The 21,093-nt window shown below is 38.0% G+C and overlaps 1 protein-coding gene across 3 annotated transcripts in view; it reads left to right on the top strand.

Moving 5' to 3' along the window:
* Positions 1 to 21,093, top strand: part of KHDRBS2 (KH RNA binding domain containing, signal transduction associated 2) — a 620,331-nt gene that overhangs the window by 307,558 nt on the left and 291,680 nt on the right. For 2 of the 3 annotated variants that reach the window (XM_045011995.1, XR_006578576.1), the window contains exon 4: positions 4,823 to 4,969. The exons of the other annotated variant lie outside the window; for it this stretch is intronic. In XM_045011995.1, coding sequence (XP_044867930.1) covers positions 4,823 to 4,969 — 147 coding nt within the window. The remainder of the gene's footprint in view (positions 1 to 4,822; positions 4,970 to 21,093) is intronic. 3 annotated transcript variants of the gene reach the window in all.

Here is a 21,093-nt window from a genome sequence, read left to right as displayed (position 1 = left end):
GGGGTACCTGAGCTAATGTTCTCCAGACTTAAATATCAAGGAGCTGATAGCCGGGTGTTCTCAGTGATCTGTGTCCAGGAAGCCCACTTCCTTTCTATCCACCCATGGAAAGGGATGTATGTGTGTGTGTGCATAAAATATTGTTTGTGGTGAGGATTTTTAATTTAACTTTGTTTGTAAAGTCATTTGACTTTTGTAACTGAATACATTTTATAAACTAAAAATCCAACAAAACAAAAAAAATCCAAGGCCAAAGTTGGATCCCCCACATGAATCAGTAGTCACTTAAATGAGCCCCCCTTATTTATAAAAGGCAGATGCATAAGTATGTATTTGGGATTATAATTGTGGCACACACGTCTCAGAATTTTGTTACATATATTTCATAGAAAAAGAGTTAAGATTTAACAAAAAACCTTGACTCGGTCTCCACCATTATATGTCTCCAAGTATTTTATAGGAGTCTCAGTTTGTTGAATTCCTTAGCATATTTTCATAGTTCATTATGCTCTTCTCTGTCCTGTGTGTACAGTAGGTTCTTATAACTTTGAGAAGTCAATCCACCTTTTGGTATGAGTTTCCTCATGTATAAAATGGTGGTGATACCTGTGAATTCCATAATACTTACGAGCTCCACAAAGCTGATGATGAAACTTATAAATTCCTTTGGGACTTGATGAAACTCCAAAATGTTGAAATTTCCATTGTGCATATAAGCCCCATGGCACATACTCAATCATATCACACTACTCCTATGCTCTACGTTTCTTCCATAACTGAAGTTTCTAGCTACACCATTTTTGATATCGCTCTTTAAAAAAAGTTAGCTGACTTTCCCAACAAACCTCAGATTAATCCCCCTGAATATTATTTGTCTCCACATGACAAACTTCAGGCTGAAAGAGGCTTTTTTTAGAAAAGAAAGAAAGTTGGAGTAGGATTGGTATTCGGCTTAGTTAATATTACTTACAGAAGTAATTGTATAGTCCTTTTCATCTTCAAAGCACTTTGCAACTCATTAATTAGATAATGTTTTTAACCTTAACTATGGAGTGGCTTCTGCAGCACCATAAATTGAAGCCAGAAAAATTCAAATTGGAAATAAGGTGCAAATTCCTAGCAGTGAAAGTAATTAATCATTGCAAGAGCTTACCAAGGGAAATGATAGTCATTGTCACTTGAAGTCTTTAAATTGACATTGGACACCTTTTCAAAAGATAACTTGTGACTGAACTAGAGTTTATTATGCTCAACAGCATACATTTAAATAGGGAAGAATAATTCCCTCCACTACAGTAATTCCTGGGTGAAATACTATGGTCTATATCATGAAGGCTATCAGACAAAATTATCTTAGTGGTTCCTTACAGCCTTAAAATCTATAATCTTAATGAATTTTTGGGCTAGAAATTTCCTTACTCTATTTAAAAGTAAGAAAAGTAGTACTAGTTTTCATGCTTGTTGAATTAAACATTGGGAAAATGGATTTTTCTTGTCTTTAGTGAGACTTGGTGAACACTTCAGTGTATTGCATCAGTTTTGAGACCTATGCTGTATGAGCATGACTTCCATGAAGCATCAAAAGTGTGTGTGGGTATCATCATCTGTGATTATAAGATCATATCCAGCAGAAGCAGAATCATATCTGAGACCTCGCAGAAGTTACAAACTTTGCCAAAATAGCATGCAGAGCTTGTAACTGCTGAATGTTTATACATTTAAAGTACTGATCCCATTGCCATATAATGTGAGTCTTATGGTAGTTAGCATCTCTTGGCATACTACTTGATGAAGTTATAAACTTCAAGCAGAAAGAAAACATTACAAAGTGTCAGGAAATATTTTGCCCAGTTCAGAGTCCCTAGGCCTTCAGTGTAATCTACCAAATATGTGTCTAGTTGCCTCTTTGCACCACCCCATGTGCAATATTCAGAAAAGCAGACACTATGAAAGTGGGGAGTCAAACCTGACAGCTATATATTAAGGCGACTATGGGGAGAAAAAAGTACCTCCAATCAAAAAATTTGCCATTAATAATGGAACATTGTTTAGTGTGATCCATTTTAAACACATTTTGAAGCTAAGTACATACTCTAGATCTTTACGTTCATACATGATTAGACAGACCTAGCAAAAAATATTCAACAACCTCTGTCCCAGCTGGGCTTTGTGATGGTGCTGTTCTTGGCATCTCTTGTGTCCCTCCTATATGGTTATATGTATGGATATGCTAAATCCTGAATCACTTAGTCTTGAGCAATGAATTTGGAAGCAAGGTTGCCATTGTGCTTGCAGAAGTTGTGATTTCCTAATCTGCCATGTTTTGCCCTGAGCTGTATGTCTTCCTCTCCTTTTATTTCTCCTATGGCCAAAGAAGTATAACCTTCTGCTATCCATCCCTGACGTGGGATTGGATGTGCATTTGAAAATTCAGCCACTTTCCGTCTCCCCCAACCCAGGAAACTGGCCTGCATGCCCCTGCAAGAAATATTGATGATGATACCACTGGAGGAGATGCACAGCACTATCTTCTCCCTGCTGTTCCTGAGAATTCACTATTGAGAAAAGGCTGCTGCTGGGAGGAGGCTCTCAGCCTGGCAGTGAGTTTTGAATTTATGGGAAGGAGTCTGAAATAAAGAGTTCAAATAGATTTTTTTTTTTAGTTTATCACATTGTTTCATCCGTCTCAGCACATAATGTTACCACACTATAACACATATAAAACTTGCTGAACAAGGTATGCAACAGTAAATCATTATTAATATTAGTCCATTTTGTTTTTTACCTGTGCAAAGCTATCATAAACTTAGTGATCCAGACACATTTTTTCCCTTTACTTCATTAAAAAATAATCAAGTTCATTTTTTAAAACTTCAAAGAGTGTTGGTAACTTTCCCTAAAAGTCTGAGAGTCTGAGAACTTAATTTTTGTGTTTCTCTTTGTTGTGAATCAAAGAGAAATAGGACTGACATTTGCAATAATTACTGCATTGTTTCATCATGTTTTGTTATAGCAAAATCTAATTCTGTTGAAAGTCTTCATATCTAATTATTCCAATGCGTGAAATTCTTTATAACATATCGTAACAGACTGTCTCATACACTCTCCTTGACTGTATTTTTTTCATGGGATCTAAGTGGTAAAGCTGTAATGTCATTGACACTAAAATTCTGATCTAGTGTAAGAGAATTTCTATCACATAATGGACTCTCACATATCTTTCTATAAGACTTTGTTCACTTTTAATAATATGCAAATAAAGAAGAGCTTCACCTTAAAAATTAAAACATGCTATATAATCTACACCTACCAAAACACCAGTATGAGAGCAATGCTTGATGACGTGATTTTGTTTTTATTTCTTCAACAGTGATTGAACAAACTCCCTCTACTACAGGGGTTCTCAAACTGGGGGTCAAGACCCCTCAGGGGGTCATGAGGCTATTACATGGGGGGTCACGAGCTGTCAGCCTCCATCCCAAACCCCACTTTGCCTCCAGCATTTATAATGGTATTAAATACATAAAAAGGTGTTTTTAATTGATAAGGGGTGGGGGGTTGCACTCAGAGGCTTGCTATGTGAAAGGGATCACCAGTACAAAAGTTTGAGAACCCCTGCTTTACTAAATACTACTGAGTTGATATTAATTTTCATGAACTGAGCTTGCAGATCTATGCTCAGACTTCAAAGACAAAAGTTTTGCAGTGTGATTTCTAAAATATACATGTCAATATTAACATTTTAAATCAAATGAAGCACACTTTCTTCAGCCCATGTGCTACCATGATTTAATGTGTGACTTTGGGGAAATTACTTAACTTCTCTTTCTATCATTGTTTCCCCATCTGTAAAAGGGGATATAATTGTCTAGCACAGATAGGTACGATTTTGTCTAAAAATATATTTAAAAATTGAGCTTTCAACCTTAACTCTTAATTTCCTTTCTTCTGAGTCCCTGCTTTCCCACCTGTAATATTGCCTATCAGTAGATTTGTTTAGAGTGCATTATGTATAGTAGTGACAAAGTTGCCCATTATGTTGTCATAATAAGCCGTAACCTTACCACAAATTTCCCAATAATTTGCATCTTTTCAGTGAATTATATATAGCATATTGTAGAGATATTTACTCTTGTATTACACTTTCTAGCTAAGGACCTCGAAGCACTTCGCAAACACTACTGAATTATGCCTCACGACACTGCTCTGATGTAGGAAAGAATTATTATCTCCATGTTACAGATGGAGAAATTGAGGGATAGACAGGTTAAGCGACTTGTTCAGAGTTACACAGGATGTCTACGGTAGAGCTGGGAACAAAACCCTAATCTCCTAACTTCAAATCTAGAGCTTTAACAAGTGAAACATCCTTTTCCTGAATGATACCATGTAATTTTCAGAAAAGTTATAGCACTGTTTTGATGAGAACTCAGTAAATTACTCAAATCTCCATATCTTAAAATATTCTGGGCCATAGTAAAAATACGTGTGGCTGAAAAGCCTTTCTACAGTGAAGGTTCACACAGCTTGTCTGTCTTCCTAATGCAGTTTCTGCATTAGAGTTAATGATATTTCAATATTTCTGAAGTATTTAGCATTTTTCACTGTACTGATTACAATCTGTTGTAGATGATAATTATGCTGCTTTTATCACTCAAACACTCAAGTGATTTTTAAATCTTCAAGTGGCTCATACCAGATTTTTATTTCTCAGAGGGTTTGAAAGTCTGCTTAGATTATGCCCTTCTGTCACATTAGCTGTAAATGCTAAATCAATGCAAAATGAATAGATTCTTATTTCTAAAAATAACCTTTTTCACAGGAAGAAGAACTAAGGAAAAGTGGGGAAGCCAAATATTCACACTTGAGCGACGAGCTTCATGTTCTAATTGAAGTGTTTGCTCCACCTGGGGAAGCTTATTCACGTATGAGTCATGCCTTGGAAGAGATTAAAAAATTCCTTGTTCCAGTAAGTGGCTCATAACATTTTTTTTTTCTAATTGTCTCTAGTTCTGCTACATTGAACTCACTCATTCTTTAAAATCCTACCTGCTTCACGAAACAATTTGATCTGCAGAAAATTCATCTTATGCCCAACAATCCATTAATTGTTCCTTAAGTATCTTCTGCGTGGGATTTTTTTATGATCATAGGTCATGGACATTAGTGTAGAAATATGCTTCTAAGATCCTTGATTACTGTATATTTGTACTGGCACTGTTCGCATGTGCTACATTTTATATAAATATCTTTCTATAAAAGATTCTGAATTTACATGCAAAACTAAAAATACAATAACAGCATTAGTTATTGTATCGGCAGAGTTTACACTAATAATTCTAATCAGCTCCAATATTACTGCAGTTCAGAAGACTAATCCTGACTCAGGCTTGAATTTAAAAAAAATATCGCTATTCAGGAAAGCACTTCAGTATGTGTTTAAGTGCTTTCTGAAACAGAGGCCTGAAACTCTAGAACATTATGTAGTGGGAGAAATAAGGGATGGAGGAAACTCCCTTTCATTTATATTTGTATTATACAGAACTACTTCAGCTTACCCAAACTCCTTGCAATCTGAACCAGATTTATGTTCCTTTTTGCCTATTAATTTCTTTGCAAATTCCTTCAACTATTTGAAATTTCAGTTGTTCAAATTTATTCACTGTACCCCATGACATTTTGATATTCAAGGTTTTACTTTATATATAATCTGCATTAATGATGACTTTGCAACAGTGTTGTGGCATGGGCTGCATACCAAAAAAAGCTGTGGTTTTGTCTAGTCTGATCTGAGGGCATAGATACGGTTGAATGCAATGAATACAGAATAAGAGTTGATTCAAATTTTGCAATAAACAAAAAAAGCAATAAAAATGTCTACTAATTAAAAGTTCTGTCTTCCAACAAGAACGCAACAATGCATTTACTATACTTTGTACCCATATAATACACATTAAAGTAAAACAAAAACAAAAAAAATTCAAATACTCAAATTGATTATAGCATAGGCTAATCATTTAGAGGCTTTCTTTTCTTGATTCCTTTTTTTTTTGTTTGTTTTGTTTTAAATTGTTCTTTTTTGGATACAGTATTTAAAACCTTATATTTTAACCTTTGAGCAGGGGGTTGGACTAGATGACCTCCTAAGGTCCCTTCCAACCCTGAGATTCTATGATTCTATGATTTTACAACCACTGAACATGGTGGTGTTTTTTTAAATCAGTAACTTGAAAATGGCTACACGCAAACTGTGAGATATTTTGCTTTAAATAATCAAAATTCATGCTAAGTGTGACAACAAAATATACCATGTTTGAAACAGGCCATTAAGTTGTCACTTTTCATCCCACTACTATATTTCCAGTTTGGAAATATAAATGATGAAATCAAATGATCTTTTAAATGCTCTTATAGTGGAAGAAATTAATGAGAATTGAAAACAGTTTACTAACATAAATTTCGTTTCCAGATTGATCATGCAATAAAGGGGACAGAATAAGAATATAAGTATGGTCATACTGGGTCAGACCAATGGTCCATCTAGACCAGTATCCTGTCTTCTGACAGTGGCTAGCTCTAGTTGCTTCAGATGGAATGAACAGACCAGAGCAATCATTGTTTGATCCATCCCCTGTTGTCCAGTCCCATTTTCTGGTAGTCAGCAGTTAAGGGAGACTCAAAGCATGGGGTTGTGTCCCTGACCATCTTGGCTAAAAGACATTAATGGACCTGCCTTCCATAAACTCATCTATTTTTTTAACACAGTTGTACTTTTGGCCTGTACAACATCCCCTGGCAATGAGTTCCACAGGTTGACTGTATGTTGTGTGGTGAAGAGTTAATTTTAAACCTGTTGCCTATCAGCTTCATTGGGTGACCCTTGGTTCTTGTGTTTATGTGAAGGGGTAAATAACACTTTCTTGACACCACTCATGGTTTTATAGACCTATCGTATCTCCCCCTAGTCATCTCTCTTTTCTAAACTGAACAGTTCCAGTCTTTTTAATCTCATCTCATATGGAAGCTATTCCATACCCTTAATCACTTTTGTTGCCTTTCTCTGTGTCTTTTCCAAGTCTAATGCATCTTTTTTGAGATGGGATGACCAGTACTACATGCAATATTCAAGCTATGGGTGTACCATAGATTTACATAGTACCTTTATATTTTCTGTCTTATTACTTATCCCTTTCCTAATGGTTCCTAATATTCCATTAGCTTTTTTGACTGCCTCTGCACATTGACAGCATATGTTCAGAGAACTATGCACAGTGACTTCAATATCTTTCTTGAGTGGTAACAGCTAATTTAGACCCCATCATTTTGTATATATAGTTGGGATTGTATTCTCCAATGTGCATTACTTTGAAGTTATCAACATTGAATTTTGTCTGCCATTTTATTGCCCAGTCACCCAGTTTAGTGAGATTCCTGTGTAAGTCTTCAGCAGGGCCGGCTCCAGGGTTTTTGCCGCCCCAAGCAGCGGGGGAGGGGGGGAATAAAAAAGCCGCGATTGCGATCAGCGGCAGCTCCACCATGACACTTTCTTCTTCGGCAGCAATTCGGCAGCAGGTCCTTCCCTGCAAATGGGAATGAGGGACCCGCCGCCGAATTGCCGTAGAAGAGCCCAACATGCCGCCCCTTCCCCTTGGTCGCCCCAAGCACCTGATTGCTGACTGGTGCCTGGAGCCGACCCTGCTCTTCAGTCAGTTTTGGTCTTAACTATCTTGAGTAACTTTGTATAATCTGCCCATTTTGCCAGCTCACTGTTTACCCATGTTTCCAGATAATGTTATGAAGATTTTGAACAGCGGTACAGTACAGATTGATGGGGGAACCTTGCTATTTACTTCTCCATTCTGAAAACTGAACATTTATTCCTACACTTAGTAACTAGTTAAAAGATAGGACACAAATCCATGAGAAGATGTTCCCTCATACCCATCACTGCTTACTTTTGCTTAAGGGCTTTTGGTGTAGGATCTTGTCAGTCTGTCTGAGTGCTATATCTACTGGATCACCCTTGTCCACACACTTGTTGACACTCTCAAAGAATTTTAATAGATGAGTGAGGCATGATTTCCCTTTGCAAAATACATGTTGACTCTTCCCCAAGATATTGTATTCATCTGTGTCTGATAATTCTGGTCTTTACTATAGTTTCAACGAATTTGCCTGTTGGCAATTAGGTCATGATAAAATATTGCAGGGCAAATCAATGCAGCAACAAAAAATTGACAATGTACCTTGAAATGACAATTTAGCTGCAGCTAAATTATGTAGATGTGCCAAACTTCAGAGCGTGAATTTTTATAGTTAAAATAATCCCTGGGTTGGAGGAGTTTGTGATTTAGGTGGGGCTGATAGCACTGCCTACTATTAAGGTTGCTTGAAACTTCTATTGCAAGACTTTATTTTCAGTTGCTTATAATTTTGTGAAACTAAAACCATTTAGACTGAATTTTTCCATGTTGGGTGTCTGAGGCTGATTTTGTATGTTTGTTTGTTTGTTTGTAATTTTAACCAAAATAGGCCAGCCATTTCTGACAACAAGGCTCCAGGGCATCATTGAAATGCCTTTATCCATGAGACTGTCCTTTCTCATTCTACAATCTATTGCCTCATTCATTACACACCTTCCAACATCTGCAACCAATTAGGCAGGGGTCCTATAGACAATAGCCTCCTTGACCTCTACCACACAATCCTGATTCATCCCTCAGACATGTCTATTCTGTGCATTGAAAGGCTAGGCCTACACAATGAGCAAGGGGTGTGATTTCCAGCTCACGTATATCGATTTATGCTAGCTCCATTATGGCTAGTGAGACTATAAATAGTAGCATAGCTGCAATTAGCACAGTCAGTGGCCTGTGCTGAGTACAAACCTGCCTGAACCCCATGAGTATGTATTCAGCATGGCTAAATTGTGGTACTCCTTCTGCTGCCCATGCTACTGTGGCCACACTATTATTCAAACTCATGCTGTCATCAAGCTAGCACAGCAATATGTGCCTGGGCTGGGAATCACATCTCTAGCTCATAGTATAGACCTAGCCGATGAGCCAGGTGTACAGTGGAAAAACTAGTATGCGATCTTGTAATTAGAAACAGTATCATAATGCACAAGCAACCGGAATTCTGGCATTTCTAATTTCAGTGCTTGACTTTGCAACCTTAATGTTTGTTTAACATAATGAGGGTGTGTGTGAGGGGGGAGGGGGCTGAGAGAGAGAAATTTACTGTGCAAAAGGGAAATATTAATACTTCCTTAACTATTGGGCCAGATTCTGCAGCCCCAGTTCATGGTGACTAGTATCATACTCTGTGAGTGGTCTTATTGAAACAATACAAATAAGCAGTAGAGAATCTACTGCAATGAGCCTTATTTAGTTAGCTTATTTTTCTTGTATATACCACTTTGAAAAGTAACTACCATCTTAATCTTAAATTATAGTGATGATTTACATACCTCTATTTCAACCACCCATCCTATGTTCTACCTCCATGCAAAATATCTCTGTCCTAGGAGAACAAAGAGAGTGGTAGAGTTGTGTGGTCAGGATAACATAAAAGTTTGGTGAAACGCTGTCTTTAATATTCAGATTCTGCACAGCTTAACATTGTGTACTGCACTTATTTGTTTATAAAAATGTGATGCATTTCTGAGCACTACTAAAAGCTGTATTGGAGGAGATATAAAAAACAGATTTGTCAGAAGGTTTGGAACTTGGTTTACAGTAGCAATAATCATACCAACAAGTAACGACTACACTTTCTCACTTGGTTATTAGTTTTATCCTGTCTCTGCTTCCTTTCAGATTTATAATAACCAACAAAGTAATTATTAACTGGTTAGTTACAACCTATGTCCTCAGAAAGCTTGTACTAGATAATTTCCTTTTTGTTCCATGTTTACTGTATATCTTTAATCTTTAATCAAATGATACTGTGTTTATAAAATATAATTAATTGTAGCACCAAATAGCTATTATTCCATTACAGGATTTAAAGAAGAACCTTACCCATTTATTTATAGTGACTCAGTGACCTGATAAAGGATACAAATGAGCTTTCATCTTACTTATGGCATTTTTTTTTTACTTTAAATTTAAGTGGAATATTGTGCTCAGAATGATTGACTGTTTACATCAGTAACATGGAAAGATGTTTTGGTAATTTATCATAAGCTTTTAATAAGACTACAGATTTACATATGTGCAGAAAAAAATAGAGGAAAGCAAAACAATACAGATTGGATGTGGGGATAATAAAGAGAGCATTAAAATTATCTATATATTACCTGATTCAAAATTAACAAACAAGTGTGTTTATTTTTCTTTAACGGCACTTTATTTTCATCTTCAATCTTGTCCAATTATAGTATTAAAACTTTTGCTAGCAAAGATTTCACACCACATTGGAAGACAGAAAATGAGTATTGGTACTGGATATTGCAAAAGCTAGTTCCTGTTGAAGCCAGCAAGCAGGTGGTGTTTTGGGACTCCATCCAATAGGAATTTTAAACGAATCATTGTACCGTAAAGGTTTGCAACCTTCACTAGTTTAGTGATTGACAAGGTTTTACAACTATGGACCTGATTCAAGGACCAGATATTACATTTTTTTTTACAATGAATTGAGGCCAGCATATGGCTCTGCAAACCCTCATTTGGGTGTCCTGGTCTGGCCCTATTCAAACCTTGAATAACAGGTAGATAAGGCTTATTTTGCAGTTGATCTCACAGGACCATGTTCTCTCTGTTTTTGCACAGAACTCCCACCTGCCTCCACAAGTCCTCTGTGCAATTATTGAGGGGAGAATATGTTCCATTATGTATTGATTTGTACACTCTGTGATAAGATATAGATATAATGAAAACAGGAGAGGTCAGATGAGCCATGATTAGTTGTGGAAATGTGACAATTTGAAATATCTGTCTATTCACACCTTATTCACTCTTTGATGTTGGGGGCTCTTTATGTGTATCTGTCAGACTGCAAACTCCATTTTTGCATCTCTGTCCTTTTACCTGCATATTGGACTATAATCCTTTGGTATACAGCATGAACTTTGGGGGAGGGATAGCTCAGTGGTTTGAGCATTGGCCTGCTAAACCCAGGATTGTGAGTTCAATCCTTGAGAGGGCCACTTAGGGATCTGGGGCAAAAATTGGTCCTGTTAGTGAAGGCAGGGGGCTGGACTTGATGACCTTTTGAGGTCCCTTCCAGTTCTAGGAGATTGGTATATCTCCATTTATTACCTAACAATAATGGATTGTTAACTTAAATGTTCTTCATTAAAATGGAACAGCACTAAACAATAGGTTGATTCCTACCCAGGTGGATTGGCTTATCAGGGGAGAGTTCACCTGGCAATGAAATCACCTGGAAGGGGTCTGAGCTCACCTGTTGAGGCTAATCAGGAGGTCATATGAGAGAGGAGATTGGAAGGTTATAATAGGGCAGGAGCAGCTCTACACTAGTGTATTGGGGGGCGGGCATTTTCACCAGCTCATGCTGAGGGAAGCTGCTTCTAGAGCCTGATGGGGCAGAGGCAACCCCTCTTGTCCCAAGGACTCCCAAAGGAAGGGTGAGTTAGAGTGAGGGGTATTGTGTTCAGGATGATTTGTTGTGTTTCTAAATGGTCTATTAAGTATAGAAGAGTTGACTCAAAAGCCTTCTGCTCAGCCTGTGTCTATTGGCTTCTGCGATCATGTATCCCTAAAGTAGTAAATTGTAAACCAGGCTTTCACCTTTGTAGGGATTCTGGGGAATGCTTAAGAGCTGCTGGAGAGGTTATGGGGAGATGGCACTTTGTTTCAGGGCCTGGATAACTGGATCACAGGGGTACCCACTGCCAAAAGTGTGTCAGACATGAGGGCTGCACCTAGAGCCAGGAACTGCTCTGCCCCAACAATCTAAGGGCATGTGGAATTCAGTGTTTGGATCCCTCACAGTAGTCTGGTGGGTTTCTAGCAGGGGAGCGTGACCAGATCAGTGACAGGGACAAGTACCTCAGTATTGAAATGTGACCGGTATATAATTGGGCTTTTAGGTGCCTGGTGAAAACATGCATTCAGTTTTAAGCTAACAGCCAAATTCGAGTTGACATAAATGGTGGAATAAGGTATCCATCCATAAATGGGTATAAATCACACACTGAGGGGCCTGAAGATCTCTGATACAACCTCTTGTGTTTGCTTCTACTTCTACAGTCTTGCCCTTCACCAGGTAAGTTACACTTACATACATACAACTTAACTTCACTGCCATTTATGTCATCTCTGAATTTGGCCCTAAGAATTCCGAAGGTTTTCTTCACCTTTCCTTCTCATTGAAGAGTTAACGAAAAGCATATCTCTGTGCAGCCAGTGTTTGCTTGGGGCTAGCAATTCTGATCTTACAGACTCAGTTAAAACTTTTTTTGGAACCTGAATCATAAGATTGATGGAAAAAATCAAGTGAAACTTTTAAAAACAATATATTTTTGTTTTTTATCTTACTTCTAGGGTCACACTTTCATTTTTTTTCTCCAAGATGATGAGAGCTGGAAACTTTCTTTACAAGAGAATTTTAACTTTCATTTATCACGTGGCTCCAGGAGTTGTGGCTTTAAGAAAAACACCAAACAGTTTGAGACCTAAGATGAAATTGTGAGGGGTTGGCAATATTGAAAAATAACTTTTTTATCTAGTGTTTCCTCTGGCCTACAAGGAGAAAATGATCCCAGGTTCATCTGAGTACACTTACATCATTGTAGCACTTCATTGTGGACACTCACTACCATGATGGGAGAGGTTTTCCCATAGCTGTAGTTCATCTACCTCCCTAAGAGGCAGTGGCAAGGTTGACAGAATTCTTCCATCAATTTAGCACTACTTACACCAGGGGTTAGGTCGACATAGCTATGTGTCTCAGGGCTGTGAATTTTTCACATCCCTGAGAGAGATGGCTATGCCAATTTAAGGTTTCAGTATATACCAGGCCACACTTTTCCTCAGTAAAATGGAAACAGCAATGCTTTCTTCCCCTGGAAGGGTGTTGTGAAGCTTAATTCAGTCATAGAGATAAATTCAAGCACAATTTGGATCTGGATTCCAAAGGCCTCAACAGTTGTGGACATTTGAATCTGAGATATTGGTTCTTCCCATCATAAATATAAAATATATCAGTAAAATTTAGATGTGTCTTTACCTTTCAAGCCACCCCCACCCACCACCAAAATGGGAGTAGTTCAGATACTGAATTTTGGTTTAATCTAAACTGTATATATTAACAGCAAAGAGTCCGTTGCTGCTTTTACAGATCCAGACTAATACGGCTATCCCTCTGATACTTGTATATATTAACAGTTCTACAGTGCTTTGAGGGCCTCACATGGGATGTTACATATGTATAAGGTGTCATATAGTATAACACATTTAAGTAAAATGGAGGGGAGGTTCTCTAAAAATGAATAAAACTGAAATTCAGTAGTTTATTGCCATAAATCTGTGAAAACAGGGACATTTCCACAGTGGTGGAACTGAACTGGGTAGTGTAAGGGGAGGGCGGGGAACACATTTGGAATCCGTTTATATCCCTTACCAGAGGGGAGGTTTCATGTTCATGAGGGTAAGCGTACAACAATTTGTATGTAAATGGCAGAGGTCTAGAAGGCTTCTGATGTAGACGAAATGCCTTTGTTTCTAACAATGGAGGGAGGTAAGATTCAGTAAGTAGATAAGAAATAGTCTACATGAGATTTAGTATGCAAGTTAGACTAGATGATCTAATGGTCCCTTTTGGTTTTAAAATCTATGAATCTGACACTATGTAGACTGTCTGCCTATTTCTCAGATTTGTGATATAGTTCAAACCACCATGACACAGTTGCCCAGGAGTTTTAGATAAATAAGCACAGTACTTGGGTTTGACTGTTTTCATGGTGGAGAATTTGCACTAGCACACATGTACACTTGAAGTCCACTTTCATTTCACAAATAAAGTCCTGGGACAAAAGTGAGTGATACAAGAGGTGTCAAGAGGGAACTCTTTACCCTGTCTCTGGTGGCTGGAGAAGAGCAGGTTTCTTGGTCTGTATAATGCTTTCTTCTTCTATAGAAATAGCAAGAAACACTGTAGAGAACACTTTGTCACTACCACTGTTGGCTGGGGGGAGAGCTGGAAGCTGATGATATCTTTGACTCATGATTTGGCCATGGTTGGAGACCCATGTGACAAAGGAAGGAAGAGAATTAAAACCATATAACTTGGTGTGGGAAGATAGAAATGAGAGGAATGAGGGGATAGAATTATAGTGATAAATGAAGAAGGAAACAGGTTGCTAAAGAGAGACGTGGGAAGACAACACAGAGGAATGGTAGGGGAATCAACCCACATTTGAGACGAGAGGGAAACTGAAGAGAACAAATAAATGACTGGGAAGGAAATACTTTATAGAAAGAATAGGAACAAATGTAGCAGTGGGCCAGGAAATAAACTGATTGTGAGAGGGTAACTTCCAGACCAGGAGGTCAGAGTTCCCCCCTCCCCCATTTAGTAGGGAAGAGACCTACTGTTGCTAAACCAGGTGACAGTTCCCTGCGCCCCCCCCCCCCGAGTCCGTTAGTCACCCTAGACAAACCTCTCAGAACTCTGCCAGCCCTTACTTTGCCTTGCAGATTAACACTTGGTGTACCTTCGTTCCCAAACTTCCCAGTGTCCAGCCCCTGTCACTGAACACTCAGACTAATTACCAAGTGTGGTGACTCCGAAGAGACAATATGTGCACAGCAGCTTACTTGATTGAATCAAGAAGGCGCATGCTACTTACTATCATGGCACTGAGATGAATTTCAAGTAAGAAGAGAATAAGTTTATTAACAAAGAACAGAGAATCACAGATTCAAGTGAGGGGGCTTTTAAGGTCACAGGTAGGTAGTAAAAAAAAAAGATGGAAGACAATTCATACACTGGGAGAAAAGTGGGGACTGCACCCTTCATTGGAGGTCTTAGCTGGATCTTGCACTCTCTGCTAGTTTCTGCCACATCTGGGAAAGTAAAAAGCTTCAGATTTCCCTCTTGAATGACTCCAGCACTATTACCACCCCCATCACTCCATCCCAGTTTCTCTCTTTCTCTCTCTGCAACTTGAAAAATAATTGAAACATTAAATGTTTGGTGTCTTAAATCATATATATCCTCTCTGTAAGATAGTACAGACAACAGTGTGGACTGTTTTCTTTTGGCATGCCTGGACAAGACCCATCTCTCTTGCTCCTTAATGCTATTTCAGCATTTTAATGGTTGCAAAACTTGTGGATATCCTATCCATTCCACTGCTGTCATGGCATCATCTAAAGTCCTGAGATTTTGGTGACAGACCTAAGAGCTTTATAAATTCTTGAGATAAATTCTTGAGGTTGGTCTCTGCCCAACCACTATCCTCAAAATGATGTGTTAAGATCAATGAAAGGAACCAAACTTAGAAAAAAAGTGTTTTTAATCTGATTTTAATTGAGATTTGTGCTATGTCTTAAATTGGTTCTTTTTTTTTAATTACTGAAGTTTACACCCTGTATACACATGAGAGACAGAGAGCACTAGTGTGTTGGATCATCTACACTCCTCTAGATACCTTGTTTTGAAATGCCATTCCATAGAGCAAAACTGGATCCTAGGTGACAGCTTGTGTGCTGAGATACAATTGAAGCCAGGTGTACTATGGGAAGCTTGACAGACTGCTTTGATACAGTATTTTGAATGTGTTGCTATGATGCACATTATTAAACTGTATGAGTCCCCGTCATGCTGTTGCCTGCCTACATGAGAGCCTGGCTTAACCATGTCCATCTGTGTCTCAATCACTGTGGATATGTTACAATTTGCTTAAAGAGATCTTTGTTTTCACTTGGCTAATCAGTCATTCCAAGGAGCTCATCTCTTCCCATGGTCAGACATCTTATTTCTACTAGAACACTGAGGCTTATGTTATTCGATGGCACAGGCTGTTATCAACATCAATTTTTTAAAAAAAAGTTACTTCATGTGTCCAGATTAAAAAAGAAACAATTGAATGGATTCTCTTTTCTACCATGCCTCTGAAATTGAGGCATCATTGGACCATAGCAAAAGGCTATATACAGATCCTCTATATAACATGATTGACATCCTTGCCCCCTCTTCAGACCTTGTATACTGGGTAAGAGGGCTGGAGCAACATAAAGAGTCCCTAAGAAAGCCCCAGGGTGAATTCTTAGCCCAATTGAAGTCAATGTTAAAACTCCCATTGACTTTAATGGGACCAGGTCGTCACCCCAGGGTGAAGGGACCAGGATTCCATAGGTGTAGGAAATGAGGCAGACAGCTGTAAGGCTGTCTTCTGAGCTCTCCTCACCAAATCCTTCAGTAGGGGATGTGACTGGAGGGTAGAAGGGGTGTATTATGGGTGAGGTTGTAGCATGAAGTGCTGTGTAGATTCCAGGCTTCACTGCTACCTGTGGGAAAGTCTGGGGAGGATGCTATGACCTGGACAGACCCTGCTCCCTTCCTAGAGCTGTCTAAATTATTATGAGGGCTGCTCCAACCCCCACACTGAAACCCAGAAATGGGAGAGTGCAAAGATGGCTTAAAGGCACCATTGCTCCCTTCACCCTTTCTACAAATTAAGAGGCACAACACAGGCCCTTTATATCCCTTAAGTATAAAGGACCTGATTGGACTTCCATTTAAATCAATTGTGTTGAATCAGGCCCAAAATAATATTTCTTGTGCTTTTATTTTTTTTTCTGCCAATGTAATGTCCTTATGCACATGAATGTAGCCAAAGCTCAGGTTTCATTTTGAAATCACACATTTAAACATACTCCCACGATCCTCATACTGTCCTCCCAGTACATCGCCTTTCCTTGCAATCAGAAGAAAAAAATGAAAGATCTCTTCCAAAACTGGTATTTATGCCACTATCATAATGTTAAGAAAGGGAAAGATTAGCACAACATTAGTTTTCTTTAGCATTTGTTCAGTAATATTTGGGTATAGGGAAGGAAGGAGGGGATCTAGCAGCTGAGCTTTTGTTGGCTGTGCCCAAAGTGAGAGCAGAGACACTTGCTAAATTCGAAGGAGTTTTATGCGCCTTGCCATTTGCATTAAACACTGTAGTATATGGGAAATATTTGTGGTTCTACTGAGGATTGTTACAATGCTAAGAGGCAAGGGGAAAGACGAGTGTCTGAGAAAGTTCAATCTATGCTTAGACATTTAAGCCACTGTGTCATTTTGTATCCTAGCTGTTGGTGGTCCTCGCAATGAGCTTCACCCCTAGGCATTTTCAAATGATGAGTAAGCCCACTGTGAATTTTTGTAGATATCAGAGTACAGAAATCCTTATGGACAACACATATATTTTGGTTAGAAAATAACACAAGATGTAACTTTTGAAAGTTGCAGATCTCTGCCTTGTAAGAGTGCAGATATACACAAAAAACTCTTTCTGACCTACCTCATCTTTGCATTCTTCGTCAGAGAACAGGATCCATTCAGCTACTTATGTCCCCATAGGCAAAATGAACTATTTATAGTATTCCTTGAATGGGGTGGAAAGTAGATTGGAAGCAATGGATTTCAAGGTAATTAATCTGGATGGAATTCATGAATCAGTCTGAGATAAAGGAGGAGAGAATATAAAATACTAAAAAAAAGTGACTGAGCTAAGCAAATTAGATAAATAATAGGTGGTCAGAGAATTTGGAGATTCAAATGAAGCCTAAAATTATCAGAATGTTGGATGTTCTTTCTGGGAAAGAAATACCAGATCCAATAGCACTGAATTTTTTTATGTATCCCAAAATTGGCTAATTATAGCATAAACTGTATCAGTATAGAAAATTGCTGCTGTAGCTGTATACACAAGGCTGTCAACAAGGAAGAATTGAGCAGCTCATTGATTGTGACCTTATCTGATTAAAGACAGAACAGGTATCTAAGGCACCAAGGCAAGCTAAGGATCTCAAATATGAGGCTATATTTTTCCCCATGTTGAAGCCCAGTAACACAGCAGAAAACAGCCTCAGTGTGATTAAAATGATTGTTACTAATGAAAACATATTGTGTAACTTTTCTGTCTGCTACCATAAGTAGTGAGCAAACAAAGACAATTATTTTTGTTTTCTAGGCTACTGTGACTAATATGATACTTGTAAAAATGTAGCTTTATAACACACTGAACCTACTGGAAACAGGTGATAGACGTTGACTAGTAAAGAATACCTATTTCCCGACTCTGTAGGCCTTGAGTGCTGGAGGTCGGGCTGCTTAAATTTAAACTGGCTTTACTGATTAATTGTTAGTTCAAATTTAACTAAGAGATGTCTTGATTCCTGTAGTGGATTAAATGAATCCTATCCATAGTCTGAGAATCAGTCTGAAAAACATTTTGAGATCTTTTTGGTTGAAAGGTGCAATGTAAATTGTGACCCATTATTAATTTGCATACTGAAATCTTATTAATTAACGGTATGAAAGTTGCCTTGGGTTTTTTGAGATTTCAAAATTAAATTAACGACACTTTCTATGGACACAAAAGCCATGAGAAATTTCCTTAAGGCTTTTCCCTCCACCCACATGTGTGTCTCTCTCTCCCTTCACTTGTTACTATCCATTAAAATGGCTGGGCCTTGAAATGGCTGGGACAACTCTAGAGTGCCCAGCGTCCATTATGGGTTGATTCCATAACTGGACATATACCTGGGGAAAGATGGAAGTATAACATACTGATGTTGCCTTCCTTCTAGAGCAGTAATCTTGTTTGGAGATGTGTGTCTCACTATGTTCTCTGAGCTGTGAATGCAGATAGCCTCTTTCTGAGACCAGCACTCTGAGTGTGGGCTTTTAGAGCCCAGTCATTTCTCACCAATAGCTTTTTGCTGATGGTCTCTGCTCATTTCAACTATCTGTGTTGAATATCAATGCTAATGTGGTCTATATTGTGTGAGTTGATGCACACGTGTTTTTGCATATGTACATATTATTGCCCTTTGCTCATTGACTTATTTGAAAATATGTTGTGGAGCTATTATACGCAATGGATATATATGGTAAAAAATTGTTGATAAGAAAATTGCTTTTACAGTGCATGTTCTGCATCATTTTCATTGTCTCTTTCTCAGACTTATTATGTATATGTGTACAAAATCTATTAACCATCCGTGACCAGTTAATAGATTGCATTTCTTTGTGTAAACCTTGGCTCTAGTTAGGTCATTCTTAAACTTATATAGCTACGTTCTCAATCTTAGCCAGTTTTACTGTCAACCTGATAAAAACATGAATGTTTCTGGATATGTTAACTTCTGGAGCAATATCAGATAACTTAACTTAAATGCCACAGTGCATGAATGCATAGTACATTGCTTTTACCAGGGAGATTCTGCTGTAATTTCTAATGGATATTTGGCTTCAGTGAATGAGTTGCCACCTGTTAAGTAGATTCTGGGAGGAAGAGGAACCTACAGAAACTAAAATCTATTTAAATAGTAGACTTGCCTACAGGAAGAAATTACATTTAACTAAAACTGTACCTCCCCACTAATAGCTAGCCATACCAGCGTAAGTGCGGGAAGTGATAAAAGGGGAGCCTTTATTGTTGATAATGTTAATAAGATGATCTGCCTAGAAGATCAAATTATAAGGTATAGTAACAATATTGAAGTTAGAGACTCTCTCATATGTAACTATTTTAAACTGTCCTAGAAGTTGTCAGGATATTTGTCTCTATGGAATGATTCTTTGGCATTAACATACAGAAAGATTATTTGTTTCCATCATGCAATATAAGTTTACAGGAGAAATAACCTGTTTTTACCCATTTTTCTTGATTTGCAATGGAGTTTTTAACAGCAACATACATTATATTTTGATGACTGCACAGTTACTTAGGAGTTCACATTTGTCTCACTATCAGATGTCCATAGCAACAGCAGAAATAGAACTGAAATCATCCTTTTCCAAAAAGATAGGCCTCCATTACTTGAGCTACAAGAGAAATTCCCGGGCCCTAGGTTATCGCACATGGTCTATTAAATATAGCCAAGCTGTTCCAATTCCATCACGTAGAATATAATGGTATAAGCTGAGTTCTAATGTACAAGCTAAACAAACCTTGAGAATGGGCATTAAACTAGCAATGCTTAAAAATAGATTTGGTCCTTTTTAAAACAAAAATAGATTAAATCAATATATAACAAATCTATAACTACAGTTTGAACCAACAGAAGTTTAATAGTGTTTTTTAAATAAGGAAATGTAACTAGGAAAAGCTGCACATTTCTACCCTCCTTTTTTTCAATCTTCTTAGAGCTCATTGCATTATTAATTTTAGATCATCCAACAATATGTGGTATATCACTTGGTGGAACAAAAAACAATATTGAATTATTGAAAAAATGCATTCTGGTGCAAAGGGCCAGATCAATGCCTGTGCACCCCTTTGTCCCATTTAAGTCCTCAAAATATGGCTTAAGTGGGACTTCACTAGTGTATAGGCCTTTTGCTGGCCCTCTGCTTAGGGAGTAGTGCCCTTCTTTATTTCCAAGAAACCTACTCTGCCCTACTGATGGAACTGAGAAATAGCCATAAGTATTTACAAACTATTAAGAATCTTTGGCTGTATACAATAGTATAAAATAATTATTCCTCGCACTGTGCTCCTTATGGCATGAATCCTGCACGCAGATCCACGTGGGCAAACCCTTGTATCTGTGCAGAAACCCAGTGAAATCTCATTCAATGTCTACTCTGAGAAACTTCTATTGTCTAGAGAGGCTGAGAAGTAATAAAGCCAAAAGAAAGAAACAAAGAAATATGTAGGGGGACCAAACCATCTATAAGGCATAACAGAGTGAAAAAAAATACAGATGTCTCTGAAGGAAGAGTGAAAGGAAAATACCAGCGATATGAACAGAACTCCAGTAAAACTGAAAAAACGATAGCAACACGCTGAGCAAAGGTTGTGCAGATTTTAAAGTTCTATATACTTAAAGTTGTGTAAATTTGCTGTTTAGATAGCATTTAAATCAGGTGCAGTAACAAGTGTCTTTACTCTTTAAACTA

This window comes from Mauremys mutica, chromosome 3, assembly GCF_020497125.1.
Source record: "Mauremys mutica isolate MM-2020 ecotype Southern chromosome 3, ASM2049712v1, whole genome shotgun sequence".
In the NCBI taxonomy this organism is placed as follows: Eukaryota; Metazoa; Chordata; order Testudines; family Geoemydidae; genus Mauremys; species Mauremys mutica.
Note: the sequence above shows the minus strand (reverse complement) of the source record. Positions and strands in the feature narration are given on the sequence as shown.